At 32.5% G+C, this 19,686-nt stretch overlaps 1 protein-coding gene across 3 annotated transcripts in view; it reads left to right on the forward strand.

Annotated features, from left to right (window-relative positions):
- Window positions 1–19,686, forward strand: part of FAM172A (family with sequence similarity 172 member A) — a 466,248-nt gene that overhangs the window by 195,765 nt on the left and 250,797 nt on the right. For all 3 annotated transcript variants that reach the window (XM_044662804.1, XM_044662820.1, XM_044662812.1), the window contains one exon: window positions 13,650–13,769. In XM_044662804.1, the coding sequence (XP_044518739.1) occupies window positions 13,650–13,769 (120 nt within the window). The remainder of the gene's footprint in view (window positions 1–13,649; window positions 13,770–19,686) is intronic.

Raw genomic sequence — 19,686 nt, forward strand, 5'->3', positions numbered from 1 at the left:
AGTCTCTTCCACCACTAAAACATTGTTCTCTTGATGCCAAAATAAAACAATACACATTGAAATATCCTTGATTTCTCTCTCTCTCTCTCTCTCTCTCTCTCTCTCTCTCTCTCTCTGTCATACCACAAAGATATCATCCAGAGTGAAGGTTGGTTTTGTCTAGAATGAGTTGTGGCTGCTTCCAGCATGTTTTATCCAATTCTTTCCAGGGGACACACCTCCTTGCACTTTGTCAATCCATGCCAATAGAGGGGATGAAATATCTGTGGGCAAGGCAGTGCAGGCAGTAGTTTGTTCTCAGTTTTATATCTTAGGAAATCTGCTATTAGAGTTGTAATTTTCACCCTAAACCCTCTTTAAGATCTATACCTTAGGGCTCTTTCTATATCCCATTTAGACTTGCTTTTTTTTTCCCCCACACGAAAGGCCCTATACCAGTGATTGCGAACCTATGACATGTGTGCCAAATATGGCACACAATGCACTCTCTGTGGGTACTCGGCACCCTTCCCCCCAATGCCCCTCCCCGAGTTTATTACTAGAAAAGCAGAGGGCGTCTGGCTGCCTTCCCCCTCTCCACTGTGCTTAATGACATTTTTTCATATCCTCCACACCTCTGCCAAGCAGCCCAAGGGGAGTGCTTTCTCCCTCCCCCGTGTCAGGTAAGGGTAGGGGGGGCATACCCAGCTTTGGTGGCTGGGGGGCATAGCACATGGTCTGGAAGGTAGGGTGGGGGCAAGGCCCAGAACTCTGTCTCTAAAAGGTTCACCATCATTGCCCTATCCTGAGGGGCCCCTAACAAAATCTAGGTAACAAACAAGCAAGCAGAAGTTATAATTGATGCTTTTTAATATAGCTATTTCTGTCCTTGTTGAAGATTTCCTATTGTTCTTATAATTATAGCATACATAAAATCTGAACTCATGACTGACTTTATAGTCATCCATTTAGGCTATAGTTTTCTTCCATATCACATAACAACCTAGCCATCTTCCAGCATAGGTATATATCTGATTAATCCTAAATTTAGATTTTTTTAGGAGTTTTATGCTTTTTTGTATATGCCTCTAAGGATTAGGAAAGTGAATATATATATATATATATACACATTTATGTATATGTTAGAAAAAAGAAATAGTTGGTAATCATTATAGGAGTTAGAAAGTTATATAAGGTCTTCCATATATGTTCAACAGAAGATGAAAAAGATAAAATACATTTCAAAGGTATTTTTCATGATTACTTTTTTTCTTCTTTATAGAGTTGTGATTTAGTTTTCTTGGATTGTCATATTAACTTGGGAGGTTTCTCACAGTATTGAGAGGAAAGATGTACTATATTAAATATACTATTTTAATGATTATGTAAATCTCACCTGAGATAAATACTCTCTGTGATCATTTCAATACATATGTCTTATATTCTGAGCTCCATAAAGGCAGGAAATATCTACTATCATAGCGTGGAATTCAGTGGATGGCCCAAAAATAGTTTGTAGAGAATGATGATTTGATGGTTATGATGACTTGTTTCTCTCTACTTTTTTTATTCTCCCTAATTTGACACAGGGCCTAATTCTTGTAATTAATCTTTGTTGGCATTAAGACACATTTAAGTCATTTGATTCTTCTAATGCATTGAGTATTGACCTGAAAGAGTTAATAGTAAGGAGGAATCTGACCCATTATGTGAATTAATAGCCTTTCCATTTCTTAGACTTCCAAGGATTTCATGAATTATTGGCCAAGAGAGTACTCAACTTTTGAATTTTTTTGCTTGATTTTCATATTCAGTATTATTTACCACAGCTGCTATTTTCCAGACCCCAGAACAGATGACCTGATTATCAGATATTCCTATATGAAAGAAATGTAATGCTAAAATTTATCTCTACCACATTTATCTGTTAGTCCCACAGTAAGTATGTAATAAGATAATTTTAGGCATTAATAAAAGAATGTCTCATTATACTTTTTTATGGTATATTCTTAATCAGAGAAAACTTAATCAGAGAAAAAAAAGTCAGCATCAAGATTTAAGTTATGAGATCATTAGTGACTAAAATTTTGGTAAAATAAGATTCTACTAAAAAGTTTACTTGAACCAACTTTTAAAAATATTTTATTTTTTCCAATTACATGTAAAAACAATTGACATTCATTAAAAATTTTTTTAGTCCAAAATTCTCTTCTCTTTCCTTTCCCCCATTGAGATACAGCAATCGAATATAGGTTATACATGTGCAGTGATGCAAAATATGTTTCCTTAATAGTCATGTTGTAAAAGAAAACACAGACAAAAAATTTTTAAACCCTAAGAAAGATAAAGTTAAAAAAGTTGCATTCAGACTTAATCTATTCTTTCTCGGGATATGGATAACATTTTTCATCTTATGACCTTTGGAATTGTCTTAGATTTTTGTATTACTGAGAATAGCTATGTCACTGAATAAACTTTTTTAGTATAGGATTTGTTGAAAAGTTATATAGAATTGGGATGTTCTACACAAATAATAAGGTGTAGATTTTCAGTTATAGTAATAATATGTATATATTACACTTATCCATACTGGGCTTTTTCTTCTTTTAGTTCTAATGGCTGAATGTATATTTGCAAGACTGGGGATTTAACCAGGCTTAATTTCAAAATTTAAATATATTAAGCAAAGTTTAACGAAATTTAAGTATATTGACAGTTAATATCATTGTGAATCATATTTTAAGATATAAAACTATTTTCAATCTCCTATTCACTCTTTTCAATATGATTTTAAAACTATGTTACCATCTTTTCATTTGTTTTATATATCATTTTTTCAACATAAACAAAGGTAAATATTTTTTATTTGGTCTTATAATTGATAGGTTTTATTACATTCAGTTATTTTGATAGTTTGGTAGGCTTTGAGTAAAATTGCATGCATGTCTTTTCAAAAGGTTTGTTAGATGCAAAATATTTTAAAGATTGAAGTACATAGCCTTTTAGGACTCATGGTATATTATAATAAAATATGTGACATGTTATATAACTTCCAGGCTGCATAGATATAGTTATTCATTTACAAAGAAATTAAATTTAAAAAGCAGCTAAAAGATTAAAGCTTGATTCTGGAAAAAATGCTATTCATCTGAGTACTTCTTTCTTGGATTATGTCTATAATAGATTTTCTTTAAATTTCCTTTGAGAGATTCTTATTGCAGTCAATTCCTAATGGTATAATTAAAAAAACAAACTATACCTACAATTTTGCTGGGGACAAGTCATTTACATTTACATTTGTATACAGAAGCAGGGCTTGATATCTTTAAAAGGATTTCCTTTGATTTCTAAATATCCACATCATGCTATAATGGCGTTTGGTAGTTATTTTTCATGAAAACTTTGCCTCTACTTTGTTGGCTCCAAAATAACTTACAGGCCATTTTAAACCAAGAGGAGACTAGATAATTCAATTCAATTTAATCCATATTTATTAAGCATCTATTAAGTTTCAATCTTCTCTGCCTCCGGGAAACAAAGATGAAAAGGACACAGAATCTCTGCCCTCCAGTAGATTATTGCCCCAAGTTAGGAATACAACAGGTACACACATAATTATGAGTATAATGTAACCTATGATAGAAGCAAAAGAAAAATTTGATCTGCAATCTAGAAGAAAGAGAACATTTTTAATTTTAGGTTAATCAGGAAAGGCTTCATGGAATCAGTAATATCAGAGCTGGGCCTCCCATGAAAAGAAGGATTTTTCACAGATAGAGATGAGGAGGGAATGTGGTCCAGCCCTGGTTGAAAACCTACATAAGTGCTCAGAGGTGGGAACACATAGGAGGCACTTACAGAAGAACTATTAAATCTATTTGACCAGAAAGTTTCTTGCATGATGGAAACTAGTGAGAAATTAAGACTTGAAAAATCTTAGAGCCATGATAAGGAAAGGCCTTAAAATATAGACTAAATATTATTTTACCATATAATTCTCTGGGAGTTGAGCAAAATCAGGGACTTTATAGACTTGTACATTACGAAAATTATTTTGGCAGGCATTTAAAGAATGACTTGGATAGGGAGGAAACCGAAGGCAAGAAGTCCAGTTAGAGGTCATTCAAATAATTCTAAGCTATAGGTGATGGGAGTCTGAGCCAAACTGGTGGGAGTATAGATAAGAGAGGAGAGAAAGGTCTTTTTAAAACAAAGGCATTGACAAGCTGTATTTTGTATTTAAAAATTGTAATTACCCCTTGTAATATTTCATCTTTGAAAGAACCTGTGAAACAATGTTAAAAAAAAATGAAGTGAGAAGCATTTTTAGTGTTCCTGCTAGTAAGGAAAATCTGCCAGTTAATTTATAGTTATAGCAGACACAGCTTAGAGAAGCTGCTCTGAATTAAGCAAACCCTGTGTAGAAAGGACACACAACAATACACCTTTTATGAATTCAAACTTCCAGCTCTTAGCCATGACTAGTGCTACTTAGAGGTTTATATTCCACCTGTGCAATGATTTAAATGGTGCCTCTTCCTCCACTTCCTCCTCTTGTGCCTAGATAAGTATTTGCTGGGTAAATGAACTTTTCTTTCTATCTTCTCTGACTCTTATGCCTTCCTTTCCAGTGCATGGGACCGCATATTTGTCACTATACCTATGCTTTTGTTTTTTAAAAAAAAGCAGTAAAGTTTCGCATCATGAACCTAGGCAGGACATGTAATTTTTCTTACATATCTATAACCCATTCATTAAATTTTGGGGAAAAGACAAATCATAGTTCTCCATGGATCCACACAAAGACTCAAAGCTTCTTAAGATTATGTGTGAATGAAAGTTCTTTGGTCTTTGTGCATCTAGTGACTTTTTAAAACCAGACTTCCCTTCCTTACAACAGCATTTTTTTACTTCTACTTATGAGCCATTTTGATGTTAATAAAAGATAAATAATGGAAAAAATTTGGCATTAGGAAAGTTATTCTATTTTCATAACTTATTTCTCAATATGTTGTGATTGACCTCTTTGTACTATGGGGGAAATATATTTCATATTATCTTTTCATTTTTTATCCAATCCAAATCCATAACTATTTATTAAGTACATGTAATGTGCCAGGAATTGTGCTAAGCACTGGTAATACAATTAATCAAAAGGTAGTTCTTGTCTTCAATGAGTTTACAGTCTAAAAGGGGAGAAAACACAGAAAAGGAAGCAGGAGTAAGTGGGTAGGGCCACTAAGGGTACCTGGGATGACTGCATCTTGTTTTGTGGAGTTGCAACTATGCAGGGCAGCAGAGGCAAAGGAGAGTCAAAATTTTAGTCCTTTTACATGGTGATTTTATATTACTGAGCCCTCAGTTCTGCATATAATTAGGAATATACACACTAATTTTGACACAAACTCTCACTTTGTGATAATCTTTAATTATTCATTATCTTGCTCTTATTAATATTATACAATAGGATATCATTCTTTATCTGCCCATAATATGATTAAACAATGAAAATCTGTTTTTAACAAATTCCCTAGAATTAAATAAAATAGGCATGTGAAGATAATGCTATTGATTTATCCATGAAATTTTTCTAGTGGTGGTGATGGATTTTACCAGTTCATCCATAAAGTATTGTTCAATTTGACAATTTCCAAATTTGATCTTTCTCCCTTTCCTCTTTTAAGATAGTACTTTATCCCTATGATTAGTTTTGTTTAATCTACTTTAAGGCAACCTTAATTTCAAGGCTCCTTTCCCTTGTTTTTGAGATGTTATTTAACTTATTGTTTCCTATTCTTTCTTCCTTTTATTTAGATATTGAATTCTTACCTTTTTACCCAACCCCCACCCCTATTTCCTATTTCTCTGGTTTTGAGATTTTATTTAACTTATTGTTTCCTATTCTTTCTTCCTTTTATTTAGATATTGAATTCTTACCTTCTTATCCAACCCCCACCCCCATTTCCTATTTCTCTCTCAGTTAAGTGGTTAATCCAAACCTTCTTGTTCTTCTCACCTCAAATTTGTTTTGCCTTTTAGGGTTTTTTTTTTCTGTGCCTTTTCTAAAAAGAATTTCTTTGCTTTGTCTTCTTCATGAAATTTCTTCCTTCTTCCATCTATTCTAACTTTTATTTCTTTTTCATTATTTATACTTATATCTTCTCTTATCTCTTTGTGAAATTAAGCATTTAAAGAACTGTTTGATTTTCCTTCTTCTAATCAATCTAATCAATTCCATTCAATTTCTATTTTGGACCTTGTAGATTTTGCCTCTTTCTCCATTTTTTTTCTGTTGTATCTCATTTGCAGAATTGTTCTTTGCTAAAGGAGTCCATGAGTGTGGAAACATTGACTCATAATAGAAATTTCCTTATATTCCAAATAATCCTGTCCAATTTTATCCTCTACCCTTCCCATGATCATTTTATTTCCCATTTTCCATTCAATCTTCCTTTTAGGTCCATTGTCTCTCACTTATGAATTCTAATTGCTCCCTAGAGTTCTGATTACCATTCTTCTGAGACAAGATAATGTCCATAGAGGTACAACACTCTAGTATATATTTTTTCTTTGTCCCAAAGTTCATAGTCTCCTGTGCACTAAATCCCTAAAATCAGATCTATTTTGAGCTTCCTGTCTTCCATTACAAAATCTATTTTCATCTCTTCATACCACCTCTCCCTGGCACCCATGAGAGTATTCTTCAACAGAACTATTCCTACCATTGAGTAAAAATTTTCTCCATTTTTCCTTTCCTAACTCTCTCATTGGCCTATGGACTGTACTTCTTGCTGAAATATTTCAGGAGTTACCTTCCTTTCATTTTATCACTATGGACTTGATTAATGTACCTCATACTTTACCTCCATTCTGTCTCTCCCTGTACCCTTTTATGTACCCTCTTATTCTGCAATTTAGCCCTGCAGATTAATTCACTGTGGAGGTAGGGAGAAAGATTTAGTCCACTCTGTTTTAAGCCTTCTCCTTGATTATCACTTCCCATTTCTTGGGCTTTCCTTTGTTGTTTCATAAAAAAAATACAAAAACAAAAACAAAACAACCATTAGGTATCTTTCTAGTTTTTTTTCCTTTTAATAGTCTTTAGAATGGAGTAATTTATTTGGTTAACATGTTTTCCTTGGTGACTGAATTTATTTATCTTTCTTGTATTTCTCTTGTTTAAAGTATTTCCAGGTCAGACCATCTTCTCACATCTTTTGTTATTGTTGAGACTTCAAATGCTTTTCTTTTATTGAACATTGATCTTTCTTCTTTATTGATTAGGTTCAGGGTTGCTGAGTATGTCATTTTGAGTGGTATCTTGAGTTTCTTTGCTTTTAGTAATATAACATTTCCTTCTGTGACTTCTGGTAGGTGCACAATAATCTTATGTTATTGAATTGTCTTTCCTTTATATTTTAAGGTATTTCTACTGGTCATTTGCAGAATTTGTTGTTTGTCATTGGAATTATTAAATCATTTCTTTGAGTTCAAAGCAAAGTGTTTTTCTTTGGTTTGGTTTTTTTTTTTTCTGGAAGCAATTTGGGGATTCTTTTGATTAGTGCTTTGTTTTCTGTATTCAGACATCCTAGGTCAGCTTTGGCAAAAGTTTTCGAGTTCTTCTGCCCAGAGAGCAAATTCAAGCTGTCTATGAGCCCACCCTCCCACCCCTGCCAAGAGACTGGAGGGAGGAAGTGCTTGCTTTGGGAGGCTGGACAGAAGGGCAGAGCATGCAAAAAATGGCTTCAGGCTCTGGGAAGAGGGGGAATGGAGCAGCTCCCTGAGTGCCAGCTGGGCATGTGTGCCAATACTTCACCAACACTATCAGTCTTTCTGTATTACTTCTTACAGATTCAGGTTTTTTGACATTTCTTATTCTTTGGGGAAGACTATATTCCTTTAGTGCCTGTCTTTAGGATCAATGTATTTTGATTGTCTGTAGAGATTGTGTATTCTTTTAACATTATTCCATTTTGCTTCTTTTATTGCTTCATCTCAATACATTTGTTTCTCAATAGTCCTCTTTCCCCCTTCTTCAAAGAGATTTATCACTCTTGGAACCAAGTTTTTAATCTTCTACTAATTATTTTTGCTGCGAAGGCCATTTTTTCGGCCATTTGTTCCTATCTAATTTCTTTTTTCTTGAACCATGCTGAAACATGATGTTGCAGTTCCATGCTCTTTTGAGAATCTTCAGGTTTCTATGTTTCATCAGGTGTTGGTTGATTTCCTTTGTCTTGAAATATTTTTTAGTAATATTCAAAATCTTTTAGATGTCTTTAAAAAAAAGCTGTCACAGTCTTCTCCCACACTGGGAAATTTACTCTTCATCAGCATCACTTCTTGCCTCACATAGCTTTAAGGTAACAGAATTACCCCCCAGATTGATTCTAGTACACTTTCTTTCAGGTCTGTACACTGATTCCCTGCCTCAGTTCTTTCTGTTTTTTAGTTCTCTGGCTGTTGTAAATCAATGTCTGCCATTTGCAATTGCAGGCTCAATGAAAAGCAGAGTTAGTATTGCAAGTATTTTTCCACCTTAGAGTTTCTTAACCTAGGGGCTACCCCTGACAATAGATAAGGACAATCCTCAGCTTTCTCTATTCCTCCCTTATCTGCTTGATGGGGCAGACTTTAAGTCTTTTGAATGTTGTGACAGAATGTTGGAGGAAGGGCAGGGGTGCCATCTGTCATAAAAGACTGAAGTTAAAGAGAAATCCCTGAATGGTTCCCAAAATTGAAGCTGGTGAATCAGTCTGTACACCCTACTACAGTAGAGAAATTGATTGATGGGGTGAAGAGATTGCTGAGTAAATACATTAGGGATTAGTAGTCTCCATGGTTAATCCATGAAGCTGTTACCAAATTGGGCTTCTTATTTTCCAGCTGTGTAAAATTAGAGATAATTGCCCTATTTCTGGCACATAATTCCTTTGTTGATTTCTTGACCGAACTACATACACATTTGAAACAGTAGGCTAAGGTTTAGTGTTCAATCTGTGAATGTGAAACATTTTTCTCTCTTTTTCAGCTTGTCAGGGAATCAAATATACAGGTTTGTGTCATTTGTACAAATCATCTCATTAGCCCATTTAATGTTGTGGTAGAGTAAGACCTCTGAAATCCTTAGCCACCAAGACTCCAGCAACCTCTTCTACCTGCACAACTTGATTGAACTAGCTGGCAGTACCATTAAGATGAGGTTGTCTAGAAAATTATTACTAGTGTATTACAGAAGAAAAGCAAGTGGTACATTCCTATATGCCCTCTGCCATTTTCTTCATTTCTGTTTTATTTTTGCTAATCTTGCTCTAAGCACTTGCCTGTTCTACCTACCAAATAATATTTAGTAACTTCATGACTCTGTACAAGTCACAGTTTCCTTATTTGTAAGAAAGTAGTCCTTTTGGTCTTTAAGATTTCTTCCATTTCTAAATCCATGATCTCAATAGTTTCAGTTTTCTTCTCAACCTATTTTATTCTTCCTCTCATTGCAGTTCGATAAGCTCATCTTGTGAGAATCAGGAAGCAATGATTTTTCATGTCTTTATACTTAATAATTAAATCATTATACTTTGACTTAAATTTTTTGTTATTCTGATAATCCAAAAAGGTATTTCTTCCCTATATTTCAGTAGGGGTAATCATTCCCTGGTTCTCAGTTTTGAATCTAAAATATATACTATTAAAAATGAAGAAAAGAATGGAATGGTAATGAATTTCTTACAGGATGTAACTGAAAACTAGTGACACAATTAAACAGATGCCCCCTGGTCTGGAGCCATGGAAGTGTCAGCCTCAGATTTCTTTATACATAAATAAGCTTTGCTAATTATTAGGCCTATCAGTTTTCCTTTAAGCATAGTTAATTCTGTGGGTGGAAGTAATCTTGGAATTCCAGCTTTAAATTTGGACACAGAAAAAGAAAATTAAATTGATTTTATTTTCAGTTAAATTTTTTCTAAGTTCAATAAGAAGTTTAAAGAGGTGTGTGTGTGTGTGTGTGTGTGTGTGTGTGTGTGTGTGTGTATATATATGTATATATATATATATATAGTATTATGGCACTAGTCATTTTATAACTTTCCAGCAACAAGTTAACAGAAGAAAATCTGTCAAATTTGGCATTGGTTCAAAAAAATATGTGAACCTGTCACTGAAAGCAGTCTCAAAGGGCGGACTGCTTTACAGGAGCTAATTAACCTTAGAAAATAATTACACAAATATGCAAATGTTGTTTAGATAATTCCGTGTGTTATCAGCTCAGGTAGTCCATCATAAATGCAGACCTCGCAATGCCTCTGTGTTAGAATCTGGTAGAGTTGATAAGGCTTTGGTTACTGCATCACTTCTGCTCCGTAGTTAACCATTAATGATGACAATCATGCGTTAGTAAATTCAACCTGTCCTCTGAAGGCATCAGAATTCCATTCTTTTAAGTCCTCCATACATTTAGCTATCAGGATGTCCCAATGGTTTGGACTACTTAATATTATTTGTATTTTTTATATACCAATTATATTATATTATTCTTAAATAATCTAGCTTTAGATACAGTTAATCAATATAAAACTGCCACCTTGGAAATGAAATCCATATGCAATCCTTCGATGGTAGATTCTATATATTTGTTATGAATAAAATATGGATTTTTTATATTAGTATTTTGGCAGTAAAATTATTCTAATAATAATTAAATAATATTGATTTTTGGGGGGGTTAGTGTGGATATCTCATCTACGGAAGCAGATCTTCAAGTCTTGCCATTGCCTCCCACCCAAAATCATCATTTTCTGGCCAACCTGGCGAAGAACCTTTCTATACTTAATTAGTCCTGTGCTAGGACAACAGACATTCTGCCCATCACCAGGCATCTACTTCAACTCTTAAAAGCTTATTAGTTATATATTACATTATAGCACATTTATAACATATTATTCTGCTTGCCTCCTCACAGAGAGGGGGAGAGAATTTGGTTCACAAAATGCCAAGAAACAAATGTTAAAATCTGTTTCTCTATTCATTTAGGAAAAAAATTTTTTTTAAGTTTATTAACACTATAGTTTATACTCTGCCAGCACATAGCCTTTGAGAACATCTGTATACCATGAGGAAATATCAGGCAATCAGTAAGCATTTATTAAGTCCCTACTATGTACCAGGCATTTGAAATATTTATTGTTGGGGGGTGGCAAAACAAAAAAATAATGACCTCTTTGAATGACAAACTTAGCAGATTCATATGGAAATATAAATAGAATAAGTAAAAGCAATAAAAATAGAACTTCCTAAGGAGTGAAGCTCTCTATAGATTCAGGTTTTCTAGATAGCTGAAATTTGTCTCGGTAACTAGAATAAAAAATTTAGCCATTTTAGATGAGAATCTTGAAAAATATGGTATACATTTTTCTGCCTACTTAAAATGAAAATATAGAAAACATAATTTAATGTTTTTTATTGTCCCTTGGTCATCATTATGAACATCAATTGTACTGTTTTAATACTAGAGTATTTTCTGGAATGATTGAAGTACGTAAAAAAAGGCTCTAACTTAACTAGATTTCATTTTGGAGAGGTTTGTTTTTTATATAAAAACATATTGAAGATTTATTGAAATAAAATTATCTTTATTCATGCTTTAAAGAATATATCTAATCTATAAAAATCACATTGATCTGTACTTTAACATAATAGATCCCAATATTAGTTCTTATTAATTAGGATCTATTATTAATTACTGACTGTGTATCAAATTCCGACCCCCTATTGCCTGGTGAGATGGTACTGTGAAAAGAAATCTGGATTTTGAATGAGAAAACTTGAACTTCAATCCCAGTTTTGAAACTTTTGTTACATTTATAACCCTGAGCAAGCTATCTCATTTTTCCAAGCCTTGGTTTTGTCATATGTAAAATGAGTGGTCTCAGCCAGATTATCTTTAAGGGCGCTTAACTCCATACATATAGATATGGGGTTCTGCTCAGATCCATAAAAGTATGTAAGATGATCTAACACCATTTAAAGAATTGCTAAACCTCTATTCATATGAACAGTTTTCTTAGATTGGAATGGGTTCTCATGGGTTCTGTTTTCTGTACTACTTTTAACTTTTCAAAATCAAATTCTTCAGTACCTTTTAATGTGTTTTTATAATTTTATGTATTGGGCTTTGATACCAATAGATAACTTAATATTAGCCTTATGCCTTCTATATGAGGCCTTTCTTGCTCCCATCCGCTAATTCTCTCTCCCTGCCAATTGCCTTGTATTTATTTTGTATATATGTATATATTTTGAATGTATGTGTACACATCCATCTAGGCAAGTAAATACATGTGTTACTGTCCTTCCATACAAAATGTAAACTACTTGAGGATAGGATCTGTTTTACTTTTCCATTTTTTCATCTGTAAAATGGTAATAATAATATAATGCCTTATAGAGGTATTATGCCATAAAGGTTATAAACCTTGAGCATTATTTAAACATGCTCCATATTTTATTTGTAATTACCCTTTTTTCATTTGAAAAGGCTACTCACCCTATTTATAGATAGAACACTTCATATGTGCTCTACAGAATATTCAAAGTTTTTTTTTTTTTAAGTATGTCACATCCACATTCCAAAGGTGTCTGATGCCAAATAAAATACATCCAGGAAATCAGCAGTTCATTTTTTTTAGTTAATTTTAAAGTTACCTAGATAATACTAAAAACAGAATTTCATCATGTTTCACTTTAAATCTCAGTAATTTTGTAAATTTAATTATTAAGGAACTCTTTGCTATATCACTTAATTCAGGGTGTTAATTATAAGATATGTAAATATAGAGGGAACATATTAAAATAGAAATAACAATAAGAAAATCATATTATAGAAAACTCCCATATTAAAATAAATACTACATGGCTTTGAGTTGGGTGGATTATAAATCCCTATGTTTGTCTTGTATAGGCTTCCATTTTTTAAAAAGGAAGTTATATTTAGAAAATTGTTTAAGGAATAAAAGAATATTGTTTTTTTAAATAATCAAAAAGAAATGTATGTTAATCAGGTAGTCTTCACTGGAGTGAAAAATTTTTCAGATAGTAAAATAAAAGTATTGTTAAACTTATCATGTTAAATTTTTTCATCAGAAAGTTGGGTAAAAATTTGTAATTGGTATGATTTTCTTTTAAATAATATATATTAAGAATGCAATTTTCTCTCGATTCCTCCTTTGCAACTCTATATACTTTAAAAGAATGTTACAAATTTCCTCATCAAGGTGACTTTGTTATTACCTCCAACTTTGGCACAGAGTTGGAAAAATAGACCCTTGTAATAATTAAGTAGAATGTTCCATTTTGTAAAAGAGAAAGTCCCTAAATTACTAATAATATTTGAAAAAATTTAAGATTTTCTGAAAACCTTGCATATTAAATTAAATAATCTTTTAATTAGAATTATAACACATCATATTTTATGCCATGTGACAATAGCTTGATTACATTTGCCTCAAACACCTGCTATTTTTCCTTTACTAGACTTTGTGATTTTACAATAAATATATTTCTGGTTTTTTTAACAAAATGTATAAACAAATAATTAGACTAGCATACACTTACTTTCAGAATACTGTGTTAATAATTGGATACAATTTGTAATAATTTTCACATTCCCTCTTTAGGACAATGGCTCTCCTGAAGAACATTTAATCTATGTATGGGATCACTTCATAATTCATTCTGCAGCTGAGAATACATTTTTTGTTGCTCACAGCTATGGAGGACTTGCCTTTGTTGAGCTGGTAAGCCCATACTCAGATTTTACTCATGATTACAAATTTATTTTTAAGGTATCATCTGTTTCTTTAAAATATTTTGCAAAGAATATAGGTAAAACATTCCAGGTACAAATGTATTCTCATATTTTTAAAAAATTTCCTTTGGTAAAAAACAGCCTAATAAAAGCATTCTAATAACTTGTTTTTAAATGAATTACTCGCTTGTTTTCTACATTGCAATGCATCTATGTGTTTTACAGTATATTTTATATTTGTACTTATTTAGTAGTAGTATATAACCTATGTTACAAACAGTATAATATAGTAGTCTGAGGAATGTCCTAAAAGCCAGCAAGATTTGGATTCAAGTACTACCTCTGGCATATACTGTATGACCCTGAGCAAATTACTTAACATCTTGGTACTTCCAAGCTACTATTGAAGACTCTCAAGTTACTACACTGCATCAGGGGGAAGTTCCACACTGACTGACCACAGTAATAAAATCACTGGTCTTATCCCCTCCCACCCACCCCTCCAAAAAAACTCAACCCTTATGATATTTTAAAAACTAATAGGACTTAAAAACTAATTGGTCATTTCTCTTCAATTTTTCAGAATCAAAATAATTTAATATTAAACATATTTTGAAAGATTGGCTTGAGTCATCTGTACTTTAATTACAATGAGCATATGTAAATTGGTCATATGTAAATTGGTCATAAAAAATCTTTGCATTGAAAATAATCTGATTGTTTTGAGTTAAGGTATTATCCACTGGGTAAAAATATTTTTTCCTGAATTATGTCATTTATTGCAGTGTTATGAGGGCCAGTTTTATTCTTGATGTGATATAAAATCTTTATATATTGAAATATATATTATACATACATATAAACACATATATGTCTATATATACACATACTTATAGGTATTTATTAAAGTGACGCCACTCCTAAAAATCACAGTAATGTAACATTAATGTCTATGTCAGTGAATTTTGATATTAAAAAAATTATTACTACTATATAATGAATGTTGACTGATTCAGTTCCCTCCACCCCCACCAAATTTGGAAACATATTTAAAAGTTTAGAAATATTGGGGGCTGTTAAATGAATGTGGAGTTTATGTATACTAAATTGTTTTGGAAATTAAGTATATTCCAGTTGCCATTTCACCTTCCTTGGTGTAATTTCTCATACTTTTTTAGGAGTGAAAAAACTGACACCTGAATATAAGGCTGTTAGTTGACCTTTTTTCACAAATATTAAACTACAAAATTACTGCAATAATTTTATTTCCCCAAATGATTTAAATTGCCATTTATTTCTAAGCACCCCTTAGTGTCCCAAATCTGTACATTATAGTATTTATCAACATATGCAACATCATAATTTTTAACTTGTATGTATTATTATATGCAGTAGTTTTATTATATTAATGTCTTTTTAAATGGTTCATGTGATATTTAGCATAAATATAATATGGCTTTTCTTATTAGCTAGTTATGAGTTTTTAAATGCAATGCTAAGAACATAAAATTCCACTTAATTGTAGCTAACATACCAAGCTGAATCTGCAAAATTAAGAAAACACCCAAATCTGAAAAAAAAACTTGAATTCTCATTGTAAGTAGTTTTGTGTGTATTGAAGGTAACCTGAAGACTTTTTAAAAGATAACCTCAAATTCTGGGTACAGATTATATGTAATTTTAGTTTATTTGGGACAATTTTAATAACAGACTTGACATGGCAAGGGTAACAGATGATGAGTGTGTCATTGCTATTTTTCCTGTCTCTCTCGTCACACTGGTGGATATTTCTCTACTTTTGTTCTACTTTAATATAAAGCACACAGATGTTTCAGAACAAGACTTGACTTTTGACCTTGAGGCTATTAAGGTCAGGGTCCTCAGGGCCTGTGAAATTATCACAAGCTGAGCTAAAGTTTTTCTCCATCACAGGAAGTAACCAGTAAGTAAGAAGTTAAAAAGGAGCTTTGTCAAAGAGACAAGATGGTCTCAGTAAGGGTCAGCTTCTGTAGTCTGCTGTCTCGGCAGGAGGTGCATGCATGGAAGGAAGAATATAATATAACCACTGGCACATCACATATCTGTCATGCAAAGTGAAGGCTGAGAAGTATATTTAATGGAATGTACCTTGTTTATCTCCTAAATGTTAATGGTATGATCATCCCAATTTTAGCTATATGTGTTTTAAAGCAGCCTAACTTTGTCATGGGGCTGTAGACATAACTAGTAATAACTAAATTGAATACTCTTATTTTGTAAAAGAATGTACCCTCTAAAATAACTAATAGTAGTTGAGTTTTAAACTTTAAAAATATTTTGTTAAATGTTAAATAATATTCTTTTACATGTTCTCAATATAAAATAGGAGCAAAGTCACTGTTTTGGAATTTTTGAAAATACTTTTTATCTTTTTGTTTGTTTGGTTGGTTTTTTCCCTTTTTAATGAGTAGAATACTGTAAGAAATTTCTTTACATAGGTTAAATTTTGAAGTTTCATTTGTCAAAGAAAATGAATCTTGAACATTTCAATATAAATGTTCTTGGGACTTGTTTTAGATATTTGACTTAGTAGCATACCAACAAAATTAGACCATAAATTGCTAAGATGACTATTAAATCAAGCCTTTCTCAAGAAAATAGTGCTGTGAAATATTTTTAAATAGGGAGAATTTTACTCAAGTCTAAAGCTTTTATGTCTAGATATACACATTTCTTATGAAATACAATATACATTTATGGTTTAACATGTGAATACATGGAAACTCCCTTACTAGTTCTGCATAAGTACACATTGTCCTTACATTTTTAGGACATGGATTGCAACATAAATGGTTAAAAGTGATTTAAAATGTTAGAAGTAGTTTTAATATAAATGTAATTATTTATATTGTTTATTATTTAAATTACAGATACTAATAGAGCTGTTGCTAAAACTCATCTTTTCATTTCCTAACTAAAATTGCACTTAAATGTAGTATAAAAATAAATGACCAGGTATAGATGCCTAAAGGTGAATTGCTTTTTAAATAGAGAACACTAATCATAACCATAGATCTTACTGCTTTTTCTAATTGCTGCTTTTGAAAACTGAAATTATTCATGAACAAATCTTACCTTATGATGTGAAATTTTCCTAAAACAGAGTATATTGTAACTCAGTATTTATTTTCAAAAGCAGCATTCCGTTTGTGATGGTAAATCATGATGCTTCTTCAGCTCCAACCTCATAAAAACTTTATGTAGTTTGCTATAATAAAAAATTGAAGTAGAAAGTATGCCTCTCAATGTTTTCATTCTCATCAGGTAGCAGCTACTCACATTTCACATTCCTAAATTTAAATTCCTAAAACTTTTTTAGTGTTATTAGTGAAACTGTCTATAGATTAGACAGTACAGGGAGAACATCTAATTCTCTCTTCAGTCTAATTAGATTTTTAAAGGCAGGGAGATGAACTATTAACCAAAAGATAATGATAAGCCTTAAATCATAGGGAACTAACAAAGATGGCCCAAGATCCTTTCCAACTCTCAACCAAGCTCTTATGTTCTTTTCTGAATTCTCAGATAAAGCCGAAATGAAACATTTTATTTAATAAATTATCTTGAATCAGTTCTGAAGCCACGATTTTCTGATTTAGGAAGTCAGTTTTTTACTTAGTGAAAATTTTAGCCATAATTAGCACTGTGTTTTTGTCTAAAATGTTCTGCACTAGAAAGTATTTTTATCTTGGAAAAGTAAATTGTCATAGGAATGAATTGTACCACATAAGCACAATTCCCCACATTAATCAAGGAAAAAAGCATCTATTGCCGTTATAAGTAGCTTTTCTCTTGTATTAGTAATTGAAAATAGATGCTCATTTGACAGAAATTAACTTTCATTAAGTAGAAGCCAATACAATTGTTGTGCTTTATCTCTGTCCTAGACACATCTGATGGAGCAGACTCCTGTTGCTTCATTGTTTGCTGTTTCTGGGTGCCTTGCCCACTTCTTAGCAGTAAGCTGGTCAGTTTGATAAAATTGAGTAACCTTAAAGTATTCTAAGACTGTAGAAATGAATTTGATAGAAATCCTAAAGCCCATATACTATCTCAGACAGTCTCCTGCTGTCAGTGAATTAATTTATACCCAAATTTCTTTGCCCAAATGAGGACCTTCAGATATTATAAAATATACCTGATCCTGCCTTAAGTCATAAGCTGGGCTTGGGGAGGTAATATAAATAACATAAAATGAGGCATTTCTTATCAGATTCAACAATTTTTTCCCCTTCCATGGTGTTTTCAGAAACAAATAGCTTCAATTCGCTTAAAAAATGTGTGAAAACTGCCCCTTTTTTTAAAGTGTATCTCTATCCACTTTTGATTTTGGTTTCTTCATGCTTGTCAGCACTTGATTGGCACCTCACTTGCATGTGAATCAAGGACTAGAGGGAACTCTTTTAGTGCCATTGTTCCATACTGTGATCCCTGGCCTCCAGGCAGCCTAAGCTGCCCTTTAGTAGCAAGATGGAGGACCGTTTTCTGGCCATAGTTATGTGAGGACACATTGCCTTAGTCAACTGTGATTCAGTTTTTCAAAATTGCCTATAATGTGATTTGCATGTCTACTAGAGCAAAAACTGAAGTTAGCTAAAATAGGGAGAAGATTGGAGGGTAATTTTACCTGTAGAGACAGAAGATAAATGTAACCTTAAAACAATTAATATTAAATTGTGGCTACAAAGAAACAAGTGAAGTTAATATTGGGTGAGTATCTGCTTAATATTATCATTATAAATAGCCAAAGTAAGTAATGTGGACATGTGTATATATACATGTATATGTTTGTGTGCATGTGTTTGTATGCCACTGTGACATCTAGAATGTTAGAGAGAATAGAGTTTAAAAGAATGGAAGCCAAAGAAATGTTGTAGAATTTGAGGCAATTGTTATAATAATTAATGGGGAAAACTCTTTAAAGATCCAGATACTTGAAATAGTTTCATATGTTTTTTAATAAGCCTGATTTACTTTAATTCTTTTTATGCCTTAAGAAAATGATCAGTTCACTGTATAGATAGGAAGCTATTATATATTAAGCTATCTTGTTCATTAATTGATTTTTGTCTACGTGTATGTCTTCTTTCCCAATCAGATTTGTAACCTTTAGGGACCTTAGAAAAGCATAGAGCCCAACCCACTCAATTTGTACAGATGAAAAGACTGGGACTCATCAAGGTTAAGTGACAGCTAGTTAGTCTACATCAGAGATTCTAAACTTGAGGGTCTGTACACTTTGTTTTTAAAAATATTGCAAAACCTGTATTTCAATATCGTTGGCTTCATTTGAAATCCTAAAAATTTTATTTTCTTCATTTTAAACATTATTCAAAGTGGTCTACAGGCTTCACCAGACTGTCGGGGGTGGGTTGGGAGGGGGGGGTCTGTGACGCAAAAATGGTTAAGAACTCTTGATCTAGTTAGTGATGTAGCTATGATTTGAACCCAGTCCTTCTGGTTCCAATTCTGTTGTTCTCTACATTAGAGCAACTATATTTCTTCTTTATGATGTCTAGCACAGCACTTTGTAGGATTGTCTTGTTCTTGAAGCTCAGTCCCATATTACCAGCTCTCACATCTCTTATAGGATGTCCCTTAGCTATTTTACAGTCACCAGAACAGAATCCATAATCTTCCAAAACCCTCTCCTTTTTAAATTCTTAATTTCTGTTGAAGATCCCCATATCTTCCTACTCAATCTGTTTGATAAACTCAGGGGTCATCCTAAAATCTTCATTTTTTTCTCATCCCAATTAATCGTCACTTCTTGTCAGGTCACACTTTGACTTGCCTGGCCCAAAATAAGCCCTTTAATCAATGCTGATTGGTTGATGGATTGCCTGAAAGTCAATGATTGAAGTAGC

The sequence above is a fragment of the Gracilinanus agilis genome, chromosome 1 (genome assembly GCF_016433145.1).
Source record: "Gracilinanus agilis isolate LMUSP501 chromosome 1, AgileGrace, whole genome shotgun sequence".
Lineage (NCBI taxonomy): Eukaryota > Metazoa > Chordata > Mammalia > Didelphimorphia > Didelphidae > Gracilinanus > Gracilinanus agilis.